Consider the following 24,613-nt stretch of genomic DNA (forward strand, 5'->3'; position numbering starts at 1 on the left):
ATCATATGATAATTGTCTTTCCCTGATTGACTTATTTTGCTTAGCACAATACCCTCTAGTTCTGTCCACACCATTGCAGATGTCAAGATTTCCATTTTTAAAAAAGATTTTATTTATTTATTTATTCATGACAGAGAGAGAGAGACAGACAGACAGGAAGAGGGAGAAGCAGGCTCCGTGGGAGCCCGACATGGGACTCGATGCTGGAAACCCAGGATCACACCCCAGGCTGAGGGTGGCGCTAAACTGCTGGGCCACCTGGGCTGCCCAAGATTTCCATTTTTTATGGCTGAGTAATATTCCATTGATCCTATATATACCATATGTTCTTTATCCATTTATCTGTTGATGATCATCTGGGCTCTTTCCGTTATGTGGCTTTTGTGGACATTACTGCATGAACATTGGGGTGCAGGTGCTCCTTCAGATAACATTTGTATATTTGGGTAAACCCTTAGTAGTGCGATTGTTTGGTCATGGGGTAGTTCTATTTTTAACTTTTTGAGGAACCTCTGTACTGTTTTCTTTTCTTTTTTTAAATTTTTAAAAAATTTTTACTTATTTATGATAGTCACAGAGAGAGAGAGAGAGAGAGAAGGAAAAAAGGAAGGAAAAAAGGAAAAAAGGAAGGAAGAAAGTTGGGGGTTGGGCAAGGAGTCATCAGACTATCATTTTGCTTGGGACTTCCAGCCCCCATTTTTTTCTTTCCCAGGAGGTGACCCTTCCCATAGCTCTGTCCCCATGGAGCCATTGTGGCTTCTGCTACCTCCCTTTCCTCATATGCCCTGCCTAGAGGTGGGCAGACATTGAAGACTCAGAGAAAGTAGCACTTGCCTCTTGGCCTTGCATTGCTGGGTACCCTCTGTGGTGGGTGTGAAGGGACACTAAATAGAGGTCACAGCTCCAGGGTAAGTGTTGGCCTTGTATATTCTGCCTAGGGTTTTCATTCATTGTGTTAGCCAGCTTTGAGGAGATAAGGGTGCTTGGCCTGAGGTGTGTTTGGAGCTGAGGTGAGAGAGAACAGTCTCTCTGAGCTTATGTCCTGATGAAGTTTTTGAGAAACTACTTCCAAGGAGGGGAGAGAGAGTATTTGCCACAGAAAGTAATATGCCAACTATGCCACCTGTTATGGGGAGAACTTGCATATCTAATTCTGGAAGAACCTGTACTGATTAGTTTTCTTGCCTCCAGCATAGAATTTCTGTGACTAAAAGCCCAATGTAATTTTATTATTGCCTTTATCTTTCTGTATGTAGTGCCTTGAACACCTCTGTAACCACAGGCCTTGCCTTTCTCTTTTGGCAGAGGAATGTCCTGGCATCTGGAGTTATCCCTCAGATTTCTCTGATCATGGGCCCATGTGCTGGTGGGGCTGTGTATTCCCCTGCTTTAACTGATTTCACATTCATGGTAAAGGTAAGAAAGAAGGGCCTGTTTTTCCTGCCCTTTGAGAGTTGTGCAGTAACTCACCTACAATAAAAATAGTTCCTGACCTAGATCTGGTTATCTGCATTATCACTGCTCTCAGCATAGTAATGATAAGGTCTTAGCGGAGAGAATGTTTTGGCATGAAATCTGTAGCTTGTGGGACTTCTGTGGCAGAACGTGCTTGTGTACTTCATTGGTGGGTGATTTTACTTGTCTATCTGAATTGCAAATGATTTTCAAGTAATCAAAGGATCCTGTCTTCTGCCCAGACAGATGATTATTTACTGAATCCTATTAAAAAAGTTTCTTAAATTATTTTTTAAAGATTTTTATTTATTTATGAGAGAGAGAGAGAGAGAGAGAGAGAGAGGGAATGAGAGAGAGGCAGAGACACAGGCAGAGGGAGAAGCAGGCTCCATGCAGGGAGCCTGACATGGGACTTGATCCCGGGGTTTCCAGGATCACGCCCTGGGCTGAAGGTGGCGCTAAACCGCTGAGCCACCCGGGCTGCCCCTATTGAAAAAGTTTCTAATGGGGGCACCTGAGTGGCTCAGTTGGTTGTGTCTGACTTGATTTCAGCTGAGTTTGTAGGATCAAGCCCCGTGTTGCACTCTGTGCTGGGCATGGAGCTTGCTTGGGATTCTCTCTCTCCCTCTCCTGCTGCCCCTCCCCAAATCCTCCTATTTTTCTCTTTCCCCTCCCCCTAAAAAAACGTTTCTCATGAGAGTCTTTTTTTGTAATCTAGTTTCTTATGTCCCACCTTTATTTCTTCAGCTGTTTGCCTTTTCATTACATATTGTCTATAATGGTAAATCTGATCTCTAACTTCATTTTGAGAGGTGCTTCATCTTTAAGCACACAATTAGTACATAATTTTGATAGATCTCTCATTTTAAATGAACCCTACTTGTATTTATACATGGTTTATTACTTGATACTTTTTAAGAAAATTAGTCTTCATAAAATATGTTTAGTAATAATAAGCAATAAGTGCTAAGACCTATTTGGAGAGGGGTTAGGTAAAAATCCTCCAATATGAGAACACTGTAAACAGGGAATGTAAATAGGGAGCACCTTTTCCTTGAGAATAGTTTGGCAGTACGAATTGAGAAATTTTGAAAAGTGCTTACCCTTTGATCCAGATATCCTGTTCTTTGTGACAGACTGAAAGCCACCTATACGTTCAGCAGGGGTGGGTTTTATTTTTTTTTAAATCAAAAATACTAAAACATTTTGTTACTTTAAATAATTACCATTTCTGTTTTCATGGCAAGAACATTTAAGAGCTACTCTCCTAGTAATTGTTAATTATAAAATATAGCATTAACAATAAGAATCACTGTGTTGTACATGAGATCCCCAGAACTTATTCATCTTACAGCTGAAAGTTTACACCATTCACCAGGACCTCACATTTCATCTGGTCCCCAACTCCTGGTAACCACCATTCTATTCTATTTTTATGAGTTTAGCTTTTTAGATTCCACACATAAGTGAGATCATACAATATCTGTCTTTCTACCTCTCTTTTCTTTTTAAGATTTTATTTATTTATTTGAAAGAGAGCTACAGAGGGACACATTTATTTATTCATGAGAGACAACAGAGAGAGAGAGAGAGAGAAAGAGAGAGAGAGAGAGAGAGAGAGAGGGGCAGAGACACAGGCAGAGGGAGAAGCAGGCTCCATGCAGGGAGCCCGACGTAGGACTCAATCCCAGGATTCCAGGATCACACCCTGGGCTGAAGGCAGGGGCTAAAACATTGAGCTACCCAGGGATCCCCAAATCCTGCCATTTGTGACAACATGGATGGACCTTGAGAGCCTTTCACTCATGGCTAATTATTACCCATGCGTAAATGCATGTGCTAAGTGAAATAAAAATCAGAAAGAGAAAGACTGAGGTGCCTGAGTGGCTCAGTTGGTTAAGTGTCTGCCTTCAGTTCAGGTCTTTCTTTCTGTGTCTCTCATGAATAAATAAAATCTTTAAAAAAACAAGAGAAAGATACTGAAGATGACAAAAATAAATGGAAGAGATCCCATGTTCCTGGATAAGAATAATGTTAAAATGTCCATACTACCCAAAGCTACCTATATATTCAATGTAATTCTTTTCAAAATTCCAGTGGCATTTTTGACAAAAAAAAAAAAAAAAATCTAAAATTTGTATAGAACCACAAAAAATCCTGAGTAGCCAAAACAATCCTGACAAAGATGAATAAAGTTGGAGATACCATACTTTCTGATCGCAAACTACACTACAAAGTTATAATAATCAAAACAGCATACTACTGGCATAAAAACAGACGTACAAACCAACAGAACAGAATCAAGAGACCAGAAGTAAACTCTCATATATACTGTCAGTATTTGAATATTGGCCAAGAATATTCCATGAGGAAATGCTAAGTCTCTTCAATAAAGGATTTTCAGAAAATGGGATCACTACCAGCAAAAGAATGCAATGAAACTCATATATTTGACCAGTCACAAAAATTAACACAAAATAGATTAAAGACTTAAAGACCTGAAGCCATAAAACTCTTAAAAGAAAATGTAAGGGGCACCTGGGTGGTTTAGTCAGTTAAGCACCTGCCTTTGGCTCAGGACATGATCTCAGGGTCCTGGGATCAAGCCCCACATCAGGCTCTAGAGCAGGGAGCCTGCTTCTGCTTCTCCCTCTGCCCCCTCCCCTGCTTGGCTCTCTCTCCCTCTCTCTCAAATAAAATCTTTAAAAAATTTTTTTAATCTTAAAAAAAAAAAAAGGAAAACATAGGGAAAATGCTCCTTCATACTGATCTTGGCAACAGTTTTATGGATATGACACCAAAAGCACAAACAACAAAAGCAAAAATTAACAAGTAGGACATCAAACTAAAAGGCTTCTGCACAGCAAAAGAAAATCAACAAAAATGAAAAGGCAACCTACTGAATAAGGGAAAATATTTGCAAATCATTTATCTGAAAAGGGGTTAGTATCAAAAATAGAGAGTTCTTACAACTCAATAACTACTACAACAAAAATCTAAAATGGTAATTATGTGAGATGAAAAATGTGTTAACCTTATTGTGATAAATATTTCACAATATATGCATGTATCAAGTTATATTGTACACCTTAAACTTACAAAGCATTACATGACGATTTTATCAATAAGGCTAGAAAAAAATTTTAATGAACAGAGGATCTCAAAAGACATTTTTCCAAAGAAAATGGTCAACAAGTATATGAAAAGATATGCAACATCATTAATTATCGGGGAGATGTAAATCAAAACCAAAAATTATCACCTCAACCTGTTAGAATGCCTATCATCAAAAAGACAAGAAATTAAGTATTGGCAAGAATGTGAAGAAAAGGGAACTCTTGTGCACCATTGGTAGGAATGTAAATTGATACTATGACTATGGAAAACAGTAGGGAAGTTCCTCAAAAATTAAAAACAGAATTATCATATGATCCAACAGTCCCACTTTTGGATCTATATCAAAGGAAATCATCAACAAAACTAAAAGACAACCTACTAAATGAGAGAAGATATTTGCAAATGACATATCTGATAAAGGGCTAGTAACCAAAATATATAAAGAACTGGAACAGTTCAACACCCCCAAAACAACCCAAACAAAAAATGAGAAGACATTAACAGACATATCTCCAAAGAAGACACACAGGTGGCTAACAGACACATGAAAAGAAACTCAACATCACTCATCATCAAGGAAAAGCGTATCAACTATAATGAAATATCGCCTCACACCTATCAAAATGGCTGAAATAAAAAACACAAGGAACAAGGGTTGGCAAGGTTGTGGAGAAAAAGGAACCCTCATGCACTGTTGGAAGGAAGGCAAACTGGTGCAGCCACTATGGAAAATAGTAAGGAGATTCCTCAAAAAAAATTTTTTTAAATACCCTATGATCCAGTAATCATACTACCAAAGAATACCAAAACACTAATTCAAAGGGATACATGCACTCCTATGTTTATTGCAGCATTATCTATAATAGCCAAACTATGGAAGCAGCCCAAGTGTCCATGATTGATGAATGGATAAACAAGATGTGATACACACAACACATAGGAATGTTATTCAGCCATAAAAAAGAATGGAATCTTGCCATTTGCAACAACATGGGTAGAGTGAGAGTATAATGCTAAGTGAAATAAGCCAGTCAGAAAGACAAATAATGTGATTTCACTCATATGTGGAATTTAAGAAACAAATCAACAAAGGGAAAAAAAGACAAACCAAAAAAACAGACTGTAAACTATAAGGAACAGATAGTTACCAGAGGGGATGTGGATGGGAGATGGGTGAAATAGGTGAAGGAGATTAAGAGTGCACTTATCTTGAAGAGCACTGAGTAATTGCTGGAGTCACTATATTATACACCTGAAACTAAGATAATACTGTCTATCAACTACACTAGAATTAAAAATTTTTAAAAAGGAATGAAATCAGGATCTCAAAGGATATTTGCACTCCGGTGTTCACTACAGTACTATTTACAAAAGCCAAAATACAAAAACAATCTAAGTGTCCAAAAAACAGATGAATGGATAAAGAAAATGCAACACACATACAATATTCAGTCGTGGCAAAGAAGGAAATCCGCCATTTTTTTTTAAGATTTTTAATTTATTTATTCATGAGAAACACAGGGAGAGAGAGAGGCAGAGACACAGAGGGAGAAGCAGGCTCCATGCATGGAGCCCAACGTGAGACTGGATCCTGGGTCTCCAGGTTCACACCCTGGGCTGAGGGCGGCACTAAACCGCTGAGCCACTGGGGCTGCCCTATCTTTAGTGTCTTTCATCAAAGTTTTATAGTTTTCAATGTATAGATCTTTCACCTCCTTTGTTAAATTCATTTGTAATATTTTGTTATGTTTGATGCTTTTGTGAATGGACTGGCTTTCTTTTTTAGGTATTTTATTAGTGTATAGAAATGCTACTGATTTCAGTGTTTTTTTTTTTTTTTGGTATGTTTTCTCATTAGTTACACCAGATGATAAAATATAAAGTGAAATAACAAACTGTGTCATCAATCTGTAAATAAAGAGACCAGGGGAACAGAATTGAGAAATAGATGTGAATATGCTTGGATATTTAGTTTCTGATGAAATGGATATTATTCTATTCAGGGTCACCCATAATGTCAGTTTTTTGTATCAGAAACGTCAAAGGTTCCAGCATTTCTAAAACCAGTTGACATTTCTCAGTTATCATCTTACTTGACCTTTCAACTTTTGACCTACTGATCACTCCTTCCTTTGAAACTTTGAAGCACCATCATTTTTGGTTTTCTTCCTCTAGCTCTTCTCTCCTTCCTTGGGTGATTTTCTTATCCCATCTCAAGACTTTAAATATCCATCTATGAGCTGACAGGTCTCAAATCTGTGTCTTTGGGATGGAACACTCCTGACATTCAGTTGCCTACCAGTGTTCCATTTGGATGTTAGTAGGTTTCGGTCTCTTACATGCCTTTTCCAGAGTGCTTTCCTGTAAGCCTTTCCTATCTCAATAAATGGTAAGTCCAGACTTCCAGTGGCTCAGGTAAAAAACATTGCACTGTTTTAACTCCCCTTTTTTGTCACATGTTAAATTCAGTTCCATATCATATTCACTCTACTTTAGGATGTAATCTAAAATCAAATTGCTGCATACTTCTTACTACTTACACTACTACCATTTTGATCCAAGCATCCCACCTGGATAATTGCAGTATCCTGACTGGTCTCCCTGATTCTGTCTTTGCCTCCTCTCATTTCATTTAGAAATTTTGAAGCACTGTTAATTGTCTCATACTCAAGGAAGTATGTAAAATATGTACAGTTTGGAAAAAATTAAGTGCAAATCTGTGTAAATAACATTGTGTTCAAGAAATGGCCTCTAGGAGCCCTCCTCCCATTACCTTTCCCAATCACTATTGCCTTCATTCATCCTATCCAGAATAATTTATGATCTCAACTTTTATGGTATTATTTGTATTTGCTTTTGCTTTATGGTTAAAAACTGTGATTTAGTGGTGCCTATTTTGACCCTTAATGTAAGGAAAAATCCTATAATATTTATTCTTTTGTTCATTTTTTTGTGCATGGCTGTGACTCATTATGTTTTTAAGATTTATCCATGTTCTTTGTAAATACAGTTCATTCATTTTAATAGCTCTGTAGTAAATTATCTTAACACATTCATCCATTCTTACCACCATTTGTGTTTAAAGATTTTTGCCATTGCCAATGATGCTGTTCTAAGCATTCTTATACCTTTACCTTTGTTTTAGGTTCTCAGGGTAAGGGCATAGTTATGTCATAGGATGTACATATCTCCATCTTTTTTAAGTAATGCTTAACTGTTCATTAAAGAGGTTGCAGCAATTTACACTTCTTTTTGCAGTGCGTGACAATTTCACTTGTTTCACATCCTTGCCAGCACTTTTTAAAATATAATTTAATTATGCCAATTCACATGTGATATTATTTCTTATTGCATTTCCCTGACTAATGAGGTTTGGCACCTTTTCATATGTTTCTTGTTTTGTGGTATGCCTGTTTATCTATATGGCCCATTTTAAAAATAGTGTTTTTTTTCCCTTGTTTTTAGGAGTTCTTTGTATATTCTGGCTATCAGTTGGATGTTGCACCTGTCTTCTCCCACACTGTGATTTGCAGTTTTCCTCCTCTAAGTGCTACCTTTTGCACAGGGTTTTTGAAAAGTCTTTATTTTGAAATCTCCAATTTGCAGAGTTCTTAACCATTTGTGAGTGGATTGTGTATATCATGTCTCTTTACACTTAATGCTTCAGGGTATATTTCTTAAGAATTCTGGTGTTTTTTTACACAATCAGTTGTTAAATTCAAGAAGTTTAGCAATGATGTAGTACTTTAAAAAAAGTGGTAGTAAAATGTACAAAAAAAGTTTGAAATGGTAAATTGCAGTTGTAGTTCTGTGGCGTTAGGTACCTTTACATTTTTGTGCAACCATCACCACCATCTATCTCCAGAACTTTTTCATGTATCCCAGCTGACACTATGTACTTATTAAACACTAGCTTACCATTCCCCACTACTCCTAGCACTGTTCTGTCTCTATGAATTTGTGGAATCATAGACTATTTGTCCATTTGTGACTGGCTTATTTCAGTTAGCATATTGTTTTCAGAGTTCACCCATGTTGTAATAGGTGTCAGGATTGCCTTCCTTTTTAATGCTGATTAATGTCCCTTGTATGTATATACCACATTACATATCTATTCATCTGTCAGTGAACACTTGAGTTGTTTTCATCTTTGGCTATTGCAAATAATACTACAACAAATATAGTGCACAAGTATCATTTGAATCTCTGTTTTAGTTTGTTAGGGCATACACCTAGGAGTGGAATTACTGGGTCAAATGTTACTTCTCTTTAATATTTTTAGGAAGCATCATACTGTTTTCCTATGCTATTTTCCACAGTGGCTGCTCCATCTTACATTTCTCCCAGCAATGCACAAGGGTTCTGGTTTCTCTATATCATGATCAACACTTATTATTTTGTGTTTTTTGAGAATAGCCATCCTAATGGATGTGAAGTAGTAGTTCATCTTGGTTTTCATTTATATTTCCCAAATAACTAGGGATGTTGAGTGTCTTTTTATACTCTTATTGGCCATTTGTATCTTCTTTGGAGAAATGCTATTTAAGTTCATTTTTTTAAAAAAATTGAAGTAGTTGACTTCTGTATCGTTGACACACAATATTATATTAGTTTCATGTGTAGGACAGTGATTGGACAACTCTATACCTTATTCTGCGCTCACCAGAAGTACAGCTTCCATCTTACCATAAGATACTAATACAGTACCATAGACTATATTTCCCATGTCGTACCTTTTGTCCCTGTGACTTATTCATTTCTATAATCAGAAGCCTGTACTTCTCACTCCCTGTGACCTGTTTTGCCCATTCTCCTACTTCTAACCCTCTAGAAACCACCAGTTTGTTCTCTGTATTTAGGGTCTCTGTCTGCCTTATTTGATTTTGTTCATTTGCTTTGTTTTTTTAGATTCCACATATAAGTGAAATTCTATGGTATTTGTCTGACTTATTTCACTTAGCATGGTACCCTCTAGGTCCTATCATGTTGTCACAAATGACAAAATTTCATTTTTTTTAATGGCTGAATAATATGCTATTGTGCATACACACACACACCACACCTTCTTTATCCACTCATCTGTCGGTAGACACTTGGGTTGCTTCCACATCTTGGCTGTTGTGAATAATGCTGCAGTAAACGTAGGGCCACATATATCTTTTTGAATTAGTGTTTTTGTTTTCTTTGGGTAAATACCTGGTAGTGGAATTACTAGATCACATGGTAATTCTACTTTTAATTTTTTGAGGAACCTTTGTACTGTTTTCCATAGTGGCTGCACCAGTTTGCATTCCCACGAACAGTACATGAAGGTTCCTTTTTTTTCCATATTCTTGCCAACACTTGTTATTACCTGTGTTTTTGATTTTAGCCATTCTGACATGTGTGAGGTGTTATGTTATTGTGGTTTTGATTTGCTTTTTCCTGATGACGTTGAACATCTTTTATGTATCTTTTGGCCATCTGGATGTGTCTTTGGAGGAATATCTGTTCATATCTTCTACCCATTTTCAATGGGATTATTTGTTTTGATGTCAGTTTGTATTGGTATTGGATATTAACCCCGTATCAGATATATCAAATGTAAATATTTTCTCCCATTCATACGTTGCCTTTTTGTTTTGATCATTTCCTTTGCTTTGCAAAAGCTTTTTTTATTTTGTTGTAGTCCCAGTAGTTTATTTTTGCTTTTGTTTCTTTTGCTTGAGGAGATATTTGGGATCTTTCTTGCATGTTGCATGTTTACAGCTATAACTTCCCCTCCTAGCACTGCTTTTATTCTATCTAAGTTTTTGTATGTTGTATCTTCACTTTCACTTGTCTTAAGTTATTTTCCAATTTCATTTGATTTTAGGCTTTGGCATAATGGTTTTTAAAGAGTGTGATGTTTAATTTCCACATATTTGAATTTTCTCATTCTTTTTCTAGTTTCATCCTATTGTGATTGAAATCATACAAATTGTTTTGTCATCTTTTTCAATTTAAGACTTGTTTTATGTGTGCCCAATATATAATGTATCCTATATAATACTTTAGTCTCTTCTACCATTCAGATTTTGATTTGGTCAGTTGTCCCAATAGTGTCCTTTATAGCATTTTTTTCTTCCATTAAAGGATCCATTTGGGGATCACATATTGCATTTAGTTGTCATATCCTGTTAATGTCCTTTAATTGCAACAGTTCTTCAGACTTTGTCATGATAGTGATGTTTTTGTAGACTACAAAACAAATTATTAGATTGTTCCTCAGTTGTGTTTATCTCATGTTTCCTAATGATTAGATTCAGATTATTTTTTAAAAAGATTTTATTTATTTATTCATGAGAGACAGAGGCAGAGATACAGGCAGAGGGAGAAGCAGGCTCCACGCAGGTAGCCCGATATGGGACTCGACCCAAGGACTCCCAGATCACGCCCTGAGCCGAAGGCAGGCGCTCAACCGCTGAGCCACCCAGGGATCCCTAGATTCAGATTAGGTATAACAGTGATGCAGCCTGCTCAGGTGATCACATCTAGAGACAAGTGTTGTCCATCTGCCCCTCACCGGCAATATTTGATCACTGTTCAAGGTGTTGTCTGGTTTCTCTGCTGTGTAATTAGTGTTTTTCTTTTTGTAACTGATTAATACTTGTTGGGAGATAGAGACTATGTAAGGATGCTGCTTGACATTAAACCTTTTCTCCTTGATTTAGCATCTATTGAGAACAATTGTCCAAACCAATTTTTGCAAAATTATTTACCAGCTCTACCATTTGCTTCGTATCAGTTGGCATCCTACCCTAAGGAAAAGCCCTGCTTTCTTGGGTATTTATTTATTTCACAGATTTATTATTAATGTGGATTCTTGGATTTCCTCTTTTACTCAGGTGTTTCTAGTCTATTACTAGCATTATTTGTTTTCATGCTCAAATTGCCCTCACTTAGCCAGTGAGGAGTCTTTTAAGCTGGCTTCTGTGCCCTTTTGATGGGAGAACCAAAGTGAAATGTATACTTTATGGGTAGTGTGTCTTAGTTAAACTTTTTTCAACCCCCCAAAGTCATGAAGATCATTTCTATTTTATAAAAGTTTTATTATTTTAATTTTACCTTTCTACACTTACGTTTAAATCTTGTTGGAATTGAAGTTTATACATAGTATGAAATAGAGGCTAGTTTCTATTCTTTTCTTTTCTTTTCTTTTCTTTTTTTTTTTTTAAGAAAGTTACCTAGTTGACCTAGAGCCTTTTAGTGGGAAAAAAAAAAAATTCTTTCCTACTCTGTAATGCCACCTATATCATGAATCAAGTATCTATATATCAAGAATGTTTTACTGAGTTCTTTTGGTCTGTTCACTTATCCTTGCACCAGCGCCACACCGTCTTCATTACAGTGGCTGTATGATGAATGCTGATGGCTGGTATAGCAAGTTGTCCCTCTTTATTCTTCTTCAAGTGGTATGAGATATTCTTGGCTCTTTGCATTTCCACATTTTTTACAACTTTGAGTTAGAATTCTATGATGAACTGCACATATTTAAGTTGTGCAGTTTGAGTTTTGACACATACATACAAATGTGTCATGACCCATTTGTCATGAAGCCATGACCACAGTCAAGATAATGAACATAGCCACCACCCCCAAAAGTTTCCTCATATATCTTTGTAATCCATCCTTCCCTCTCAGCCCTGTCTCTAGGTAACCATTCATCTGCTTTCTATCGCAATAAACTAATTTACATTTTCTAGAGTGTTATATAGACAGAATCATTCAAAATGACACTATATAAAACACATACAAAAAGTGTGTACTTTTTTTTTTTTTCCTTTTCCATTGGGTGTGGAATGGGTGGATGCTGGCTCCTTTACCTTGGGATAATTATTCTGAGATTCACTTGTTGATGGACATTGGATTGTTTTCCAGTTTTTGAATATTATGGATAATGCTATTGTGAACATTTATGAGTCTGTGGATTTGGAAGAAAGACCTTTCTAGCTAGACCTTTCTAGCAGGATTTCAAGCCAAGGACCCATAAAATTGACTGCTAAAACACATATATTAGTCTAAGGACTAATTTCTTCACACAAAAATAAATATCCAATAGAAAAATGGGCAAAGAAAATGAACAGTGAGCTGCCAGAGATGACTATAGTAAGATATTGGCTGCAGAATTGCTTGTTTAGCAAAATATTGAAAATAATCTTAATGCCTATCAGTATGTGACAGTTAAATGATTATATATGACCTACTTATATTATACAGAACGGTCTTCAAGAAGTTTCAGAGCAATGCATGTAGGACACTGCACTAGAAAGAAAATAAGAGGACAGATGTATGTGTTAATGCTCACATATGTATGGATCTCTTGCAAGGAGAGAAATTGACAGTGGTTGCCTTTGGGGAGGGAAATTAGAGGCCTAGAAATAAGGGCTTGTATATAGACTTATGTTCTACTGTCTCTCCTATTGTTTTAAAATTTTTTATGATACGCCTTTATCTTTAAATTACAAACTTAAAAAAATAAAAACTAAAAATTAAAAGTCCGTCACACTCTTAAAACCCTGAAGCATTGATTGTTATGGTCTCCAAATGGCTTAATTTAAGGTGGCTGGTTAATTTTAGGTAAACTATATTTACTGTGTCAGTGACTCACTTTCCCTGTTTATAAATGGGAGTGATAATAGTACTGAGGCTTACTGACATAATCCCATGAAGTACTTTAGAAAAATGCTTGGCGTACAGCAAGCTCTGAATATGGGCCACCATAATTAAGGTGTTTACAGACGGATGACCCTGAAACATTAGGCACACTGCACATAATTTTGCTGAGGTAGAACCATGCAAGGAGGATTTTCTTAGTAGTGAGTCAGGGAAACCTTGGGTCTTTAGTTTGGATAGGTATCTTTGAGCAGCATCCTAACCTGCTTCTGTTACCACATCACTAACTTCTCTGCATTTGTCTTGGCTGTGTCAACTCTAAGATGCTCTGAGATTGATCCATCTGGAATTCTGATTTCAGGATACTTCTTACCTGTTCATCACTGGCCCAGATGTCGTGAAGTCTGTCACCAATGAGGATGTTACTCAGGAGGAGCTTGGTGGTGCCAGAACGCATACCACCATGTCAGGTTAGAGTCCTTCAGGCTCACCTTACTATTTTTATTATTTTTTAAAAATTTTTATTTATTCATGAGAGACAGAGAGGCAGAGACACAGGCAGAGGGAGAAGCAGGCTCCAATGCAGGGAGCCCAATGCAGGACTCGTTCCCAGGTTTCCAGGATCACGCCCTGGGCCGAAGGCAGTGCTAAATTGCTGAGCCTCCCAGGCTGCCCTCACCTTACTATTTTTAAACTCTGAGACATGGACACTGCCAAAGAGAATGGCAATCTTTTATTAATATCACTTAATTGGCTGAATTTGAGAGGACAATAGTATGGAATATTTACTACAAATGTAATAAGATAGATTTAGTAGCTCAAATTTGTTAAAACAAAAATAAGCTACTACTAAAGTCTCAATGTTCTTTAAATTTTTAAAACCAACTGAAATGATAGTTACAAGAGGTATGAGTTATATATACACACACACACACTCTTTTGAACCTTTAAAAATATGCTATACTGTGACTTTTTTTTAAAGATTTTTTAAGATGGGCTTAATCTCAGGACCCTCAGGATCATGACCTGAGCCAAAGGCAGACACTTAACATACTGAGTCACCCAGGTGTCCCTGTGAGTTTCTTTTAATCCAAAGTTGAGGTATGTCTTAGATGGCAGTATTAGCAATTGCCATTGGCCAGGTACAGTCATAATATGATGGTCATGGCCCACATTTTCACAAACTTGGTTACAGCTCTTCTTTGAGGTTATGTGCCACACATGCAAAGTTCAGAATGTATAAAGATTATTCTGTACTTTGGACTGAAACAAAGATTATTGCTTTTTTTTTTTTTTAAAGATTTTTTTTTACTTATTCATGAGAGATACAAAGAGAGAGGGGCAGAGACAGAGGCAGAGGGAGAAGCAGGCTCCCTGTGGGGAGCCTGATGTGGGACTCAATTCCAGGACCTTGGGATCACACCCTGAGCCAAAGAGATGCACAACCACTGAGCCACCCAAGCATCCCAAGGTTATTGTTTATATAGAGAGGCACAGAAATGGGAATAGGGCATGAATTGACATTAATGAAGACCTTTGTTATTAGAGGAATGATGAGAATTCCATATATTTTTGGAAAGAGACACCAGATTGTGAAAGGATTGCCTGTGATAGAATAAACAGTGTAACTGAAGGCAAGAGAAATTGCCTCTCTGAAATTGAAAGATTTCAATTGATTTATACACTGATTTTATATACTTCAGTGTACTGTGATTAAGACATTGAGTCATCACTTAGTTCTCAGCATTTTTTTCTTAGTCACACCTCCATTATATGTGTGAAATCTTCCAATTGATCCAATATCTTTTTGTTTTTGTCTTTTTTAGAGATAGAGGGAGAGGAAGAGAGGGAGTCTAAAGCAGGCTGCACACCCAATGTGGAGCCTGACTCAGCACTCCATCTCGTGACCCTGAGGTCATGACCTGAGCCAAAATCAAGAGGTGGATGCTTAACTAACTGACAGAGCCACCCAGGTGCCCCAGTTTTTTTGTTTTTTAAAATCAGGGGTCTTGACCCCACCCAACCCATAAAAGTTGTTCATTTTCTACCTTGGGTTGGCATCAGCTTTGACTCATTCCTTGCTCTCAGCTCCGTCTCTAGCATACAGCTAGAATGAGAACTCTTCTCATTGCTGACTCCACCACAGTTGGTCCTCACACTCTTATCTCATGGTTTAATTAACAGCAGTTTTTCTTTTTACTGGAATCTAAAATAATATTGAATATTTGTGACATCTGATGTATTTAGCTCTCCAGAGCAAGACCTAAATGATGCTCTATACATATTTTTCCTTGTTCTTAAAACAGCTTTATTGATATATAATTTACAAGTTATACATGTGATATACTCAGAGTATATAATTCAATGATTCTACGTATTCAGTGTTTTTCAGTTACCACCACAATTTTAGAACCTTTTCATCACTCCCAAGAAGCCCTGCATCCATTAGCACCATTTCCCCCAAATAGTCCACCTCTAGCCAGTCAGTGATCTTCCTTCTGTTTCTGTGGATTTGTCTATTCAAAATATATGTGAAATGGAAATAAATGGAGTCCTGCGATATATGGTCTTTCGTGAGTAGTTTCTTGTACTTAGCATACCATTTTTAAGGTTAATCCATGTTGCAGCAAGGAAAATATTTCAGTGTATGATTGTACCACATTTTATTCATTGATCAGTTGGACATTTGAATTGTTGCAACTTTTTGGCTGCCATTAATATGCTGCTGTAAACATTCATGTACAGGTTTTGTGTTTCATGTTTTTGTTGCCTCTGTATATACCTAGGAGTGGAATTTCTGGGTCAAATGCTAACTCTCAATTTTTGAGGAACTGCCACACTGTCCTTCAAAGTGGCTACGCCAATTTATAAGGTTTTTTTTTTTAAAGATTTTATTTATTCCTGAGAGACACAGAGAGATAGAGACATAGGCAGAGGGAGAAGCAGGCTCCCTCCAGGGAGCCTGACGTAGGACTGGATCCCAAGACCCTAGGATCATTCCCTGAGCCAAGGGCAGATGCTCAACCACTGAGCCACTCAGGTGTCTCTATAAGTATTTCTTGAACAAAAGAATTCTGTGTTGAGCTGAAACATTTATTCAGTAGATGTTCATTGCATGCCTGTGTGTCAAGCATTGTCCTATGTGCTAGGAATACCTTTGTGAAAGAAAAAAGATCCTACCTCTGTGGGTCTTATATTCTAGCACAAGAGATAGATCATACACAACTTGATAAATAAAGACCATTGTATAGTATGTAAGAAGGTAATCTGTGCTATGGAAAAAATACAACAGGGTAAAGGGGCCTGGGATTTTTATAGTTTGAAGTGGGGTGGTAAGAATAGGCCTCGCTCTGAGGGTAGCAGTTGAGCAGATCTGAAGGAATTAACTGCATGACTGTCTAGGGGAGAACATTGCAGGCAGAGAGAGTAGCCAGTGCAAAGGAGGCAGGGAGAATGGCTGGCATGTTCAGTGAACAGCAAGGAGGGTGGCTGGAGACATGACATAATCTGGCTTAAAAAGTTCAGTTTGGCTGCTGTGTGGAGAAGAGGTGGTAGGAGAAATAGTGGAAGCAGGGAGTCTGGGAGAGAGTTTCTGGCCCTACTTCATCATGTCTGTGGTGTTGTTTGGCTGTTCTTTGATTTCAGAGTATTCTTGAGGAATGATGGCTCTCTTTCTCACCAGGCCCACGTGGTTCTGCTCCTTCCCCTCCACCATTCCTGAGGATCATGACTGGGTCCATTATTCTTTTTTTTTTTTTTAATTTTCAGCATTTTTGAAAGCTAAGCGATCTATAACTAGGCGTGATTCTTGATGTGGGACTATAGTGGTTAAGATGGGCTGGGTTCTACTCTGCTAGAACTGATATTCTAGGGGAGATGTCATGCAGACAGCAGGGAAATGGACAATAGGTATTGTGGAGAAGAGAGTGAAGAAAATGCCTGTACAGGATGGCGATGGCACATGAGGGCTGTGGGGAATAAAGAAAGGCATGACCTTGCAGAGATGTGTGGGTATAGAGCAGAGGGACCAGGGTGCACAGACAAGGGGGTGTGGTGTGTGCTATCTCATCCTCACAGAGCTATGAGTAGTCTGCAGACACGCCTTCGGAGGGGCAGGTGCATATGAAGCAGCACCTTTGGCCTGACAGGTGGCCAGGCCATCATAGCTTCTCTATTTTCTCAGGTGTTGCCCACAGAGCTTTTGAAAATGATGTTGATGCCTTGTGTAATCTCCGGGAGTTCTTCAACTACCTGCCGCTCAGCAATCAGGACCCAGCTCCCATCTGTGAATGTCATGATCCCAGGTGAGTTGCAGGCAAGCGCACTGACTCTCATTGCCCTTTTCTGGCTTCTCTGCCCTGACAGGACCTCCATGGTCTGCCTTATTGGGCAGCTTGGAGTAGACTGTGGAGTGGAGCCAGTGAGGCTCCCAGGTGTCGGCACGGTGGTGGCATGTTTGAGTACAGGAACAAAGAAAAATTTTATTTGTATCCACTTTTTTTTCTGTAATATCTGATACATAGCTTGGGAGTAAAAAGCCTCCTCCCCCACAATTGACTTCTGTCAGTCCTGATTTGTCCAGAATTGGAAATGAAAATGTATTTTGTTTTGACGTGAAATGGTACAGATAATGCACCCTTTAGGAAACATGCTTGTACACATCTGCTTGTGGCAGCATAGGGGAAGGGTGAATTGCTGGCCTCCTAGTGAAGATTCTCTCCTTCGTGCTATTGGGGCTACTGCCTGATGTGGGGGCACCACTTAGTAAGCCAGAGGTTCAGCTGGGGAACTACTGCTTTAGATCTCTGGGTGCTTTCTTCTCCATTTTGTTTCCACTCTGAGATTCAAACTTTAGACTCAAGCTACTTCAAACTCACTTGGCCTGGCCTTTGTTTTGCAGAAGGGATTTAGAATTATATCTCACAGTAAGAAGCCATTAGTAGACATTGCTCCATGGGATGGACCTGGGCTCCCACCTGCCTCAGCCCCACTCCTTAGAGGACCTAAGTCCTGATGTATTATGTATAGTCATGAAAGGGAGGGTGTTCACAGGCCCATAGTGATGGACACAGCCTCTTTTTCTGAGAATCTATACTATTTGGGGTTCTTGAAAAGTTTAGGACACCATTTGAAGGTATTAGAGCCCAGGGGCCTAGGAATGACTGAATAGCCTGCTTAGGCCCAGCCATATCTCCTCTCCATGTGATCCCAGAGTAGCTTGTATATAGGTTGCAAATGAAAAGTAAGGGGGAGGACTTTATCCAGTAGGGCTATATTCAATACCCTAGTGTAGAGTTCTCTGGGAAGTTGAGCTTAATGGGGCATGTGGCTATACCAAGGCCAAACCTCAGCTCAGGTATATACCTCAGGGCCTGAATAACACTTGCCTGCCTGTCTGGGCCAGGAGGAGGTGAGAGCATGTGGGAGAACAGCATGTTGCTGCCAAGTCCTCCTGTGGTATGGCAGTGGGTCGTGGCGGGCTCCTTCCTCAGCCACGTAGATGCATGAGGAAGCAGAGAGCCATGAGCCTAGCACTGGTTAGTCCTCAGTGATTCTCCCCACCAGAGGGCCTGGAGTTTACTTTTTTGGTAAAGGAGCTCTAGCAGGTTTATTTTCCAAAAGGAATGTGAACCCACAGTGTTCAGTACCAGAATTCTGACTTTGCATTTCCAGGTCATTGTTCTTTTATTTTTAATGTCTCAGGAAGTGAGAGCAGGACTTGCTAGAACAGTATTGTCTTCACTGCAGTCCTATAGCGCCCCACACCATAGGAGGTGTTCAGAGAGGATAAATGATAGAACCACATTCAGGAGAATAAGCTCATTTTTCCCCAGTAAATCAAAACAAAGATCTTTTGGGTTAATATCAAACTCAAGTTCAGTTTGACATGGTGGTGAGAAAGGAATGCATTTTTCAGGATACTTTGCAAGCCCAATAGGGACAGAATCCGCCTAATCCTCTTGATGTCTCTCCCATCCCCCAGCCACTGGCTCTTCCCATGTTGATTGTATTTGCTTTTTTTTTCTTTTCAAAGTGACCGTATGGTTCCTGAGCTTGACACAATTGTCCCCTTGGAATCGACCAAAGCCTACAACATGGTGGACATCATTCATTCTGTAAGTGCCACATCTGCTGGCCTTGTCTGTGCTAGCTCAGCCATGACGAAGGTCCTTGTGCTTTGGCGTAGGGAGGAATTGCCAAGCCCACAGGCTTTAAGGTTGGGCATCACAAGCAGAGCATGGCGGGCACAGGACAGGGGCCACTCAGTAGTGAGTTCTAGGAAGAGCTGGTGGTGGTAGCCGTGCTACTGGCTCTCCTGGACTTGGGTGGGGGGAGGGTGGCAAGCCAGTTGAACAAGGAGATTTCAGGGGTCTTTAGACAGGACTGTGAGGTGCATAGAGAAGGGTCTATGTCCCCGAAGTCTGGAGTTTAGGTCAGGGAGACTTTTGGTTAGGAACCTTTGTTTGGACCTTATGCTCAGTGAGCATTTGTTTTTCTAGAGAAATGAGAGTATACAAGTTATCCTATGACAAGATAGTAGGGGTATGTGTAGGTCTGGAGAGGACAAGAGTCATTTTTACCTTTTTTCTCTGTGTAGCAGATTCCTGGATCATTAAGTGAAAAAGTCAGTGTTGGGGCAAGTTGGAGGCATGACTATGTCTCCCACGTACTCTCATGTGTACACTGTGCTCTCTGCAGTCCTTGCTTGATGGAACACAGGTGGCTCTGTGGGCACAACCTTTCCCAGAGTCCTGGTTCTCCCAGTGGCCTGTACCCTTCTCCCCTATTCTGGGGAGCCAGCATGAACCAGCAGCCATGGCTAGACTCCGCTTCTCCTCATTGCTGGATTCTGTAGCCTGTTGAATACCATTTGAGCTGTGAAGAATAGATCTTGATACCAGTTTGCCTTTCTCTGACCTCAGCTTGAGGGACTCTCTGTACCCTCATACTTGTGCCTGTCTCCCACTGCCTCTGCTCCCTGACTCTCCAGCCTTCAATCTTCCCATTCCTGTGGAGCCCTCAGCCCTCCTGGCCTCTACCTTCTTGGCTCAGCTTAGAATCTGCCTTTCTGCCAGGTACCAATGGCCAGGCACTGTTCTCAGTACTGGAACTATAGGATACTGTGATGGACAAAATCCCTGCCTCAGGGACCTTTATATTTGGGTGAGAGAGATGGAGAGCAAACGTGTACATGGCATGGGTAGTTTTAGGTGCAAAGAAGGTAAAATAGGGTCTCTGTCGTTAGCTCCCCTGATTCTTTTGCTCTGTAGAGCCTCATCTGCTTCATCTGCGGCTGCTAGAGGAAAGCCCAGAGCCCTACAGTAGCTGGCCTGGGCACTCAGGGTGCCTGTCTGGCCTCCCCTCAGCACCTGTTCTTATCTTCTTCACTTCCTAAGGCTAGATCTGACCCTTCCCTTCTCTGCTCCCACTCTGGTCTGATGACTTGGGTATTTTCTCCTTCATGGAGAAAATTGAAAGCATCAGGTTCCTTACTCCCTGTAGGTGAGGATTTCTCCATCTCACTGTCCCTCCATGTCTCCTCAGACTTGAAGAATAGGGTGCCTCTACCTGGGCTTCTGACTCCATCCTTCCCCACCTGGTGTCTTGCTTTCTTGACCGGTTTTTGTAAATCTCTTAATTTCTTCTTTCTTATATATATATATAAATTTTTTTTTGTCTGCTAAAAAAGAAAAAAACCCTTCTTAACCCATTTCTCTGTTTAACTGCTGTCCAAATTTTCTCACTTTCCACTTAAAGCCCTCTTGTCTCTTTCCTCCTCACTGGAATGTGGCCTCTGATTTTCTCTTTCTTGAATGATACACCTGCTAATGACTTCTCTAGTTGCTAAATCCAGGGGATTAAGTCTTTAAATAGATATAGTTAGAGGTAACCATTATGAAAAAATACTTCCTTAAGTAACAGAAAAACGTATGTAGAACAGATCAAATGAAATGCATCACATAGAGAAACAGAAGCCTGTCTCCCTGGTGATCTCATGCCAGTCACTCTTTCTATGCAAACCTCTAGAGAAACTACCATACTGACTTTTGACAGTGTAGATTAGGATTTTTTTGTTTTTCTCCATTGTATAAACAGAATTCTATGGCTTCCTGTGTCTGGCTTCTTTGACTTAACATTGTGTTTGTGAGATTTGTTCATATTGTTCTCATTGGTCTCTCTTTAGTCTCTTGTATGAACAGACCACAGTTGACCTACAATTGGTGGGCATTTGGGTCATTTTTAGTTTGGGACTGTTAGCGATAATTCTGATATGAACACTTTGTTTTTTTTTTTTTTTTTTTTTGAACACTTTGTTAACGTGATTTATTAAGTAAATTACACATTTCTGTTGGAGCTCTACAGTGAAAGTACCACGTTGTAGGATGTGCTTGTCTTTAGTGGATGTTGCCAAAGTGGCTTCCAAGGGATTATGCCAATTGGCACCCTCACCAGCAGCATCTCAGGGTTCCAGTTGCTTCACAGTCTCTTCGACATTCAGCCACAATCATGGTGCCTTCATTATTGACAGTTTATGGGATGCTTTTACATCTGGCAGGAATAGTTCCTATTGATGACTATTCAGAGTTTTCTTGCCTAGTCTTGCTTGTTTGCTTTTCCACATGAACTCTAGAGTTTGTCTTGTTTTGGGGGCAGTGGCAGTGGATATAGGGAATCCTGTTGCTTTTATTGAGATCCTGTTAAAATCATGTTAAAACCTAACTTTGGAGAATTGACATCCTTATGTATCTGAAACAATCTAAAAATATAGGTTGCATTTTTGCTTGTTAAAGTGTACTTTTCCCCCCTTAAGAATTCTTCTAAAGATTACCTTGTATAGGTTGTTCATATTTTTTGGTTAAGTTTATTCCTAAGTATCTAATCTTTTTATTGTAAATGGAGTCTTTTCTATCTTCTAATTATTTTTTTAAGGTATATATTGATTCTGCTGTTTTCTATCCTGTTGCCTATTAACTGCTCACTATTTGTAATTGTTTTTTACTGTTAATTTTTGGGGAGTTTTGAAGTGTAATAGTGTGTATACTATCTATGTGAAAATAGTTTTTTTTTTAAGGATTTTATTTATTCATGAGAGACACAGAGAGAGAGAGAGAGAGAGAGAGAGAGAGAGAGAGAGAGGGGCAGAGACACAGGCAGAGGGAGAAGCAGGCTCCATGCAGGGAGCTCGACGTGGGACTCAATCCCGGGTCCCCAGAATCTGGCCCTGGGCTGAAGGCGGCGCTAAACCACTGAGCCACCGGGGCTGCCCTGAAAATAGTTTTTTAAATTAAGTTTAAAATTTTAATTCCAGTATAGTTAACATACATTGTTATTTTTTTAAAGAATATTTTATTTATTCATGAGAAAGGCAGAGACATAGGCAGAGGGAGAAGCAGGCTCCATATAGGGAGCTCAATGTGGGGTTCGATCTCAGGACCCCAGGACCATGCCCTGAGTCGAAGGCAGATGCTTAACTACTGAGCTACCCAGGCATCCCACAGTGTTATATTTAATTTCAGGTGTACAATATAGTCATTCAGTACTTTCATATGTTAACCAGTTCTTATCACAAGTGCCTTTCTTAATTCCCATCACCTATTTCACCCATCCCCCACCCACCTCTCCTCTAGTAATCTTCAGTTTGTTCTCTACAGTTAATAGGCTGTTTCTTGGCTTCTCTCTCTCTCCCTCCCTCCCTCACTCTCACTCTCTCTTTTCCCTTTGTTCATTTATTTGCTTTCTTAAATTCCATATATGAGTGAAATTATATGGTATTTGTCTTCTCTTATTTTACTTAGCATTATACTCTCTAGCTCCATCCATGTTGTTGCAAATGACAAGATTCCATTCATCAACTGATGGACACTTAGGCTGCTTCCATATCTTGGCTATGAGTAAATAGTGCTGCTATAAATAGGTGCATGTATTCCTTTGAATTAGTGTTTTTGTATTTTTTTGGTAAATACCCTGTAGTGTGATTGCTGGATTGTAGGGTAGTTCTATTTTTAACTTTTTGAGGAAACTGCAGACTGTTCTCCACAGTGGCTTCATCAGTTTGCATTCCCATCAATAGTGCAGGAGGATTCCTTTTTCTCCACATCCTCACCAAAACTTGTTGTTCTTGTGTTGTTGATTTCAGTCATTCTGACAGTTGTGAGGTGATATCACACTGTAGTTTTCATTTGCATTTCCCTGATGATGACTGATGTTGGGCATCTTTTCATGTGTCTGTTAGCTTCTGGATATCTTCTTGGCTTCTTGGTGAAATATCTGTTCCTAACTTATGCCCATTTTTGATTGGATTATTTGTTTTTGGGGTGTTGTCTAAGTATATCATTTGCGTACTTACCTTTCTCAGATATGTCATTTGCAAATATCTTTTCCCATTTTGTAGGTTGCCTTTTAGTTTTGTTTCCCTTGCTGTGCAGAAGCTTTTTATTTTGATGAAGTTCCAGTAGTTTATTTTTTCTTTTGTTTTCCTTGCCTCTGGAGACCTATCTAGAAAAATGTTGCTATGGCCAATGTCAGAGACCTTGCCTGTGGTCTCTTCTAGGATTTTTATGTCAATTTATTTAAGATTAATTGACCATATTGTGGGTTTATTTCTGGGTTTTATATTCCGTTCCATTGATCTATGTGTCTGTTTTTATGCCAGTACCATACTACCAGTGGCATTATGACAACTTTGTAATATAATTTGGTCTGGAATTGTGATATTTCCAGTTCAGTTTTTCAAGATTGCTTTGGATATTTGGGGTCTTTTTTGGATTGTTTGTTCTAGCTCTGAAAAATGCTGTTGGTATCTTGATAGGAATTGCATTAAATCTGTAGATTGCTTTGGGTAATATAGAGATTAAAAAACATTTTTTAAAAATATAAATTCAATTAATTAACATACAGTATATTTTTAGTTTCAGAGCTAGAGTTCAGTGATTCATCAATTTTACATAATACCGAGTGCTCATTAAATTATGTGGCCTCCTTAACAGACATTTTAACAATATTTCTTCTTCCAGTCTATGAGCATGGAAGGTCTTTCAATTTCTTTCTATTGTCTTGAATTTCTTTCATCAGTGGTTTATAGTTTTCAGAGTGCAGGTCTTTTACCTCTTTGGTTGAATTTATTCCTAGGTATTTTATTGGTTTTGGTGTAGTTGTAAATGGGATTGTTCTCTTAATTTCACTTTCTGCTGTTTCACTATTAGTGTATTAGAAATGCATTAGACTTCTGTACATTGATTTTGAATCCTGCAATTTTGTTGAAATTGTTTATCAATTCTAGTAGTTTTTCAGTGAAGTCTGTAGGGTTTTCTGTATGAAGTATCATATCATCTGCAAGAGTGAAAATTTACTTCTTCCTTACCAGTTTGTGTGCCTTTTATTTCTTGTTGTTTGATTGCTATGGCTA

At 38.8% G+C, this 24,613-nt stretch overlaps 1 protein-coding gene across 2 annotated transcripts in view; it reads left to right on the top strand.

Moving 5' to 3' along the window:
* The window catches only part of PCCB (propionyl-CoA carboxylase subunit beta), a 103,470-nt gene that overhangs the window by 21,720 nt on the left and 57,137 nt on the right, over nt 1-24,613 (top strand). Inside the window, exons 6-9 of one of the 2 annotated variants that reach the window (XM_041734643.1) lie at nt 1,306-1,416; nt 13,568-13,676; nt 17,390-17,510; nt 19,241-19,322. In XM_041734643.1, the coding sequence (XP_041590577.1) occupies nt 1,306-1,416; nt 13,568-13,676; nt 17,390-17,510; nt 19,241-19,322 (423 nt within the window). The remainder of the gene's footprint in view (nt 1-1,305; nt 1,417-13,567; nt 13,677-17,389; nt 17,511-19,240; nt 19,323-24,613) is intronic. The other variant, XM_041734644.1, reaches the window with a different exon arrangement.

The sequence above is a fragment of the Vulpes lagopus genome, chromosome 19, assembly GCF_018345385.1.
Source record: "Vulpes lagopus strain Blue_001 chromosome 19, ASM1834538v1, whole genome shotgun sequence".
In the NCBI taxonomy this organism is placed as follows: domain Eukaryota; kingdom Metazoa; phylum Chordata; class Mammalia; order Carnivora; family Canidae; genus Vulpes; species Vulpes lagopus.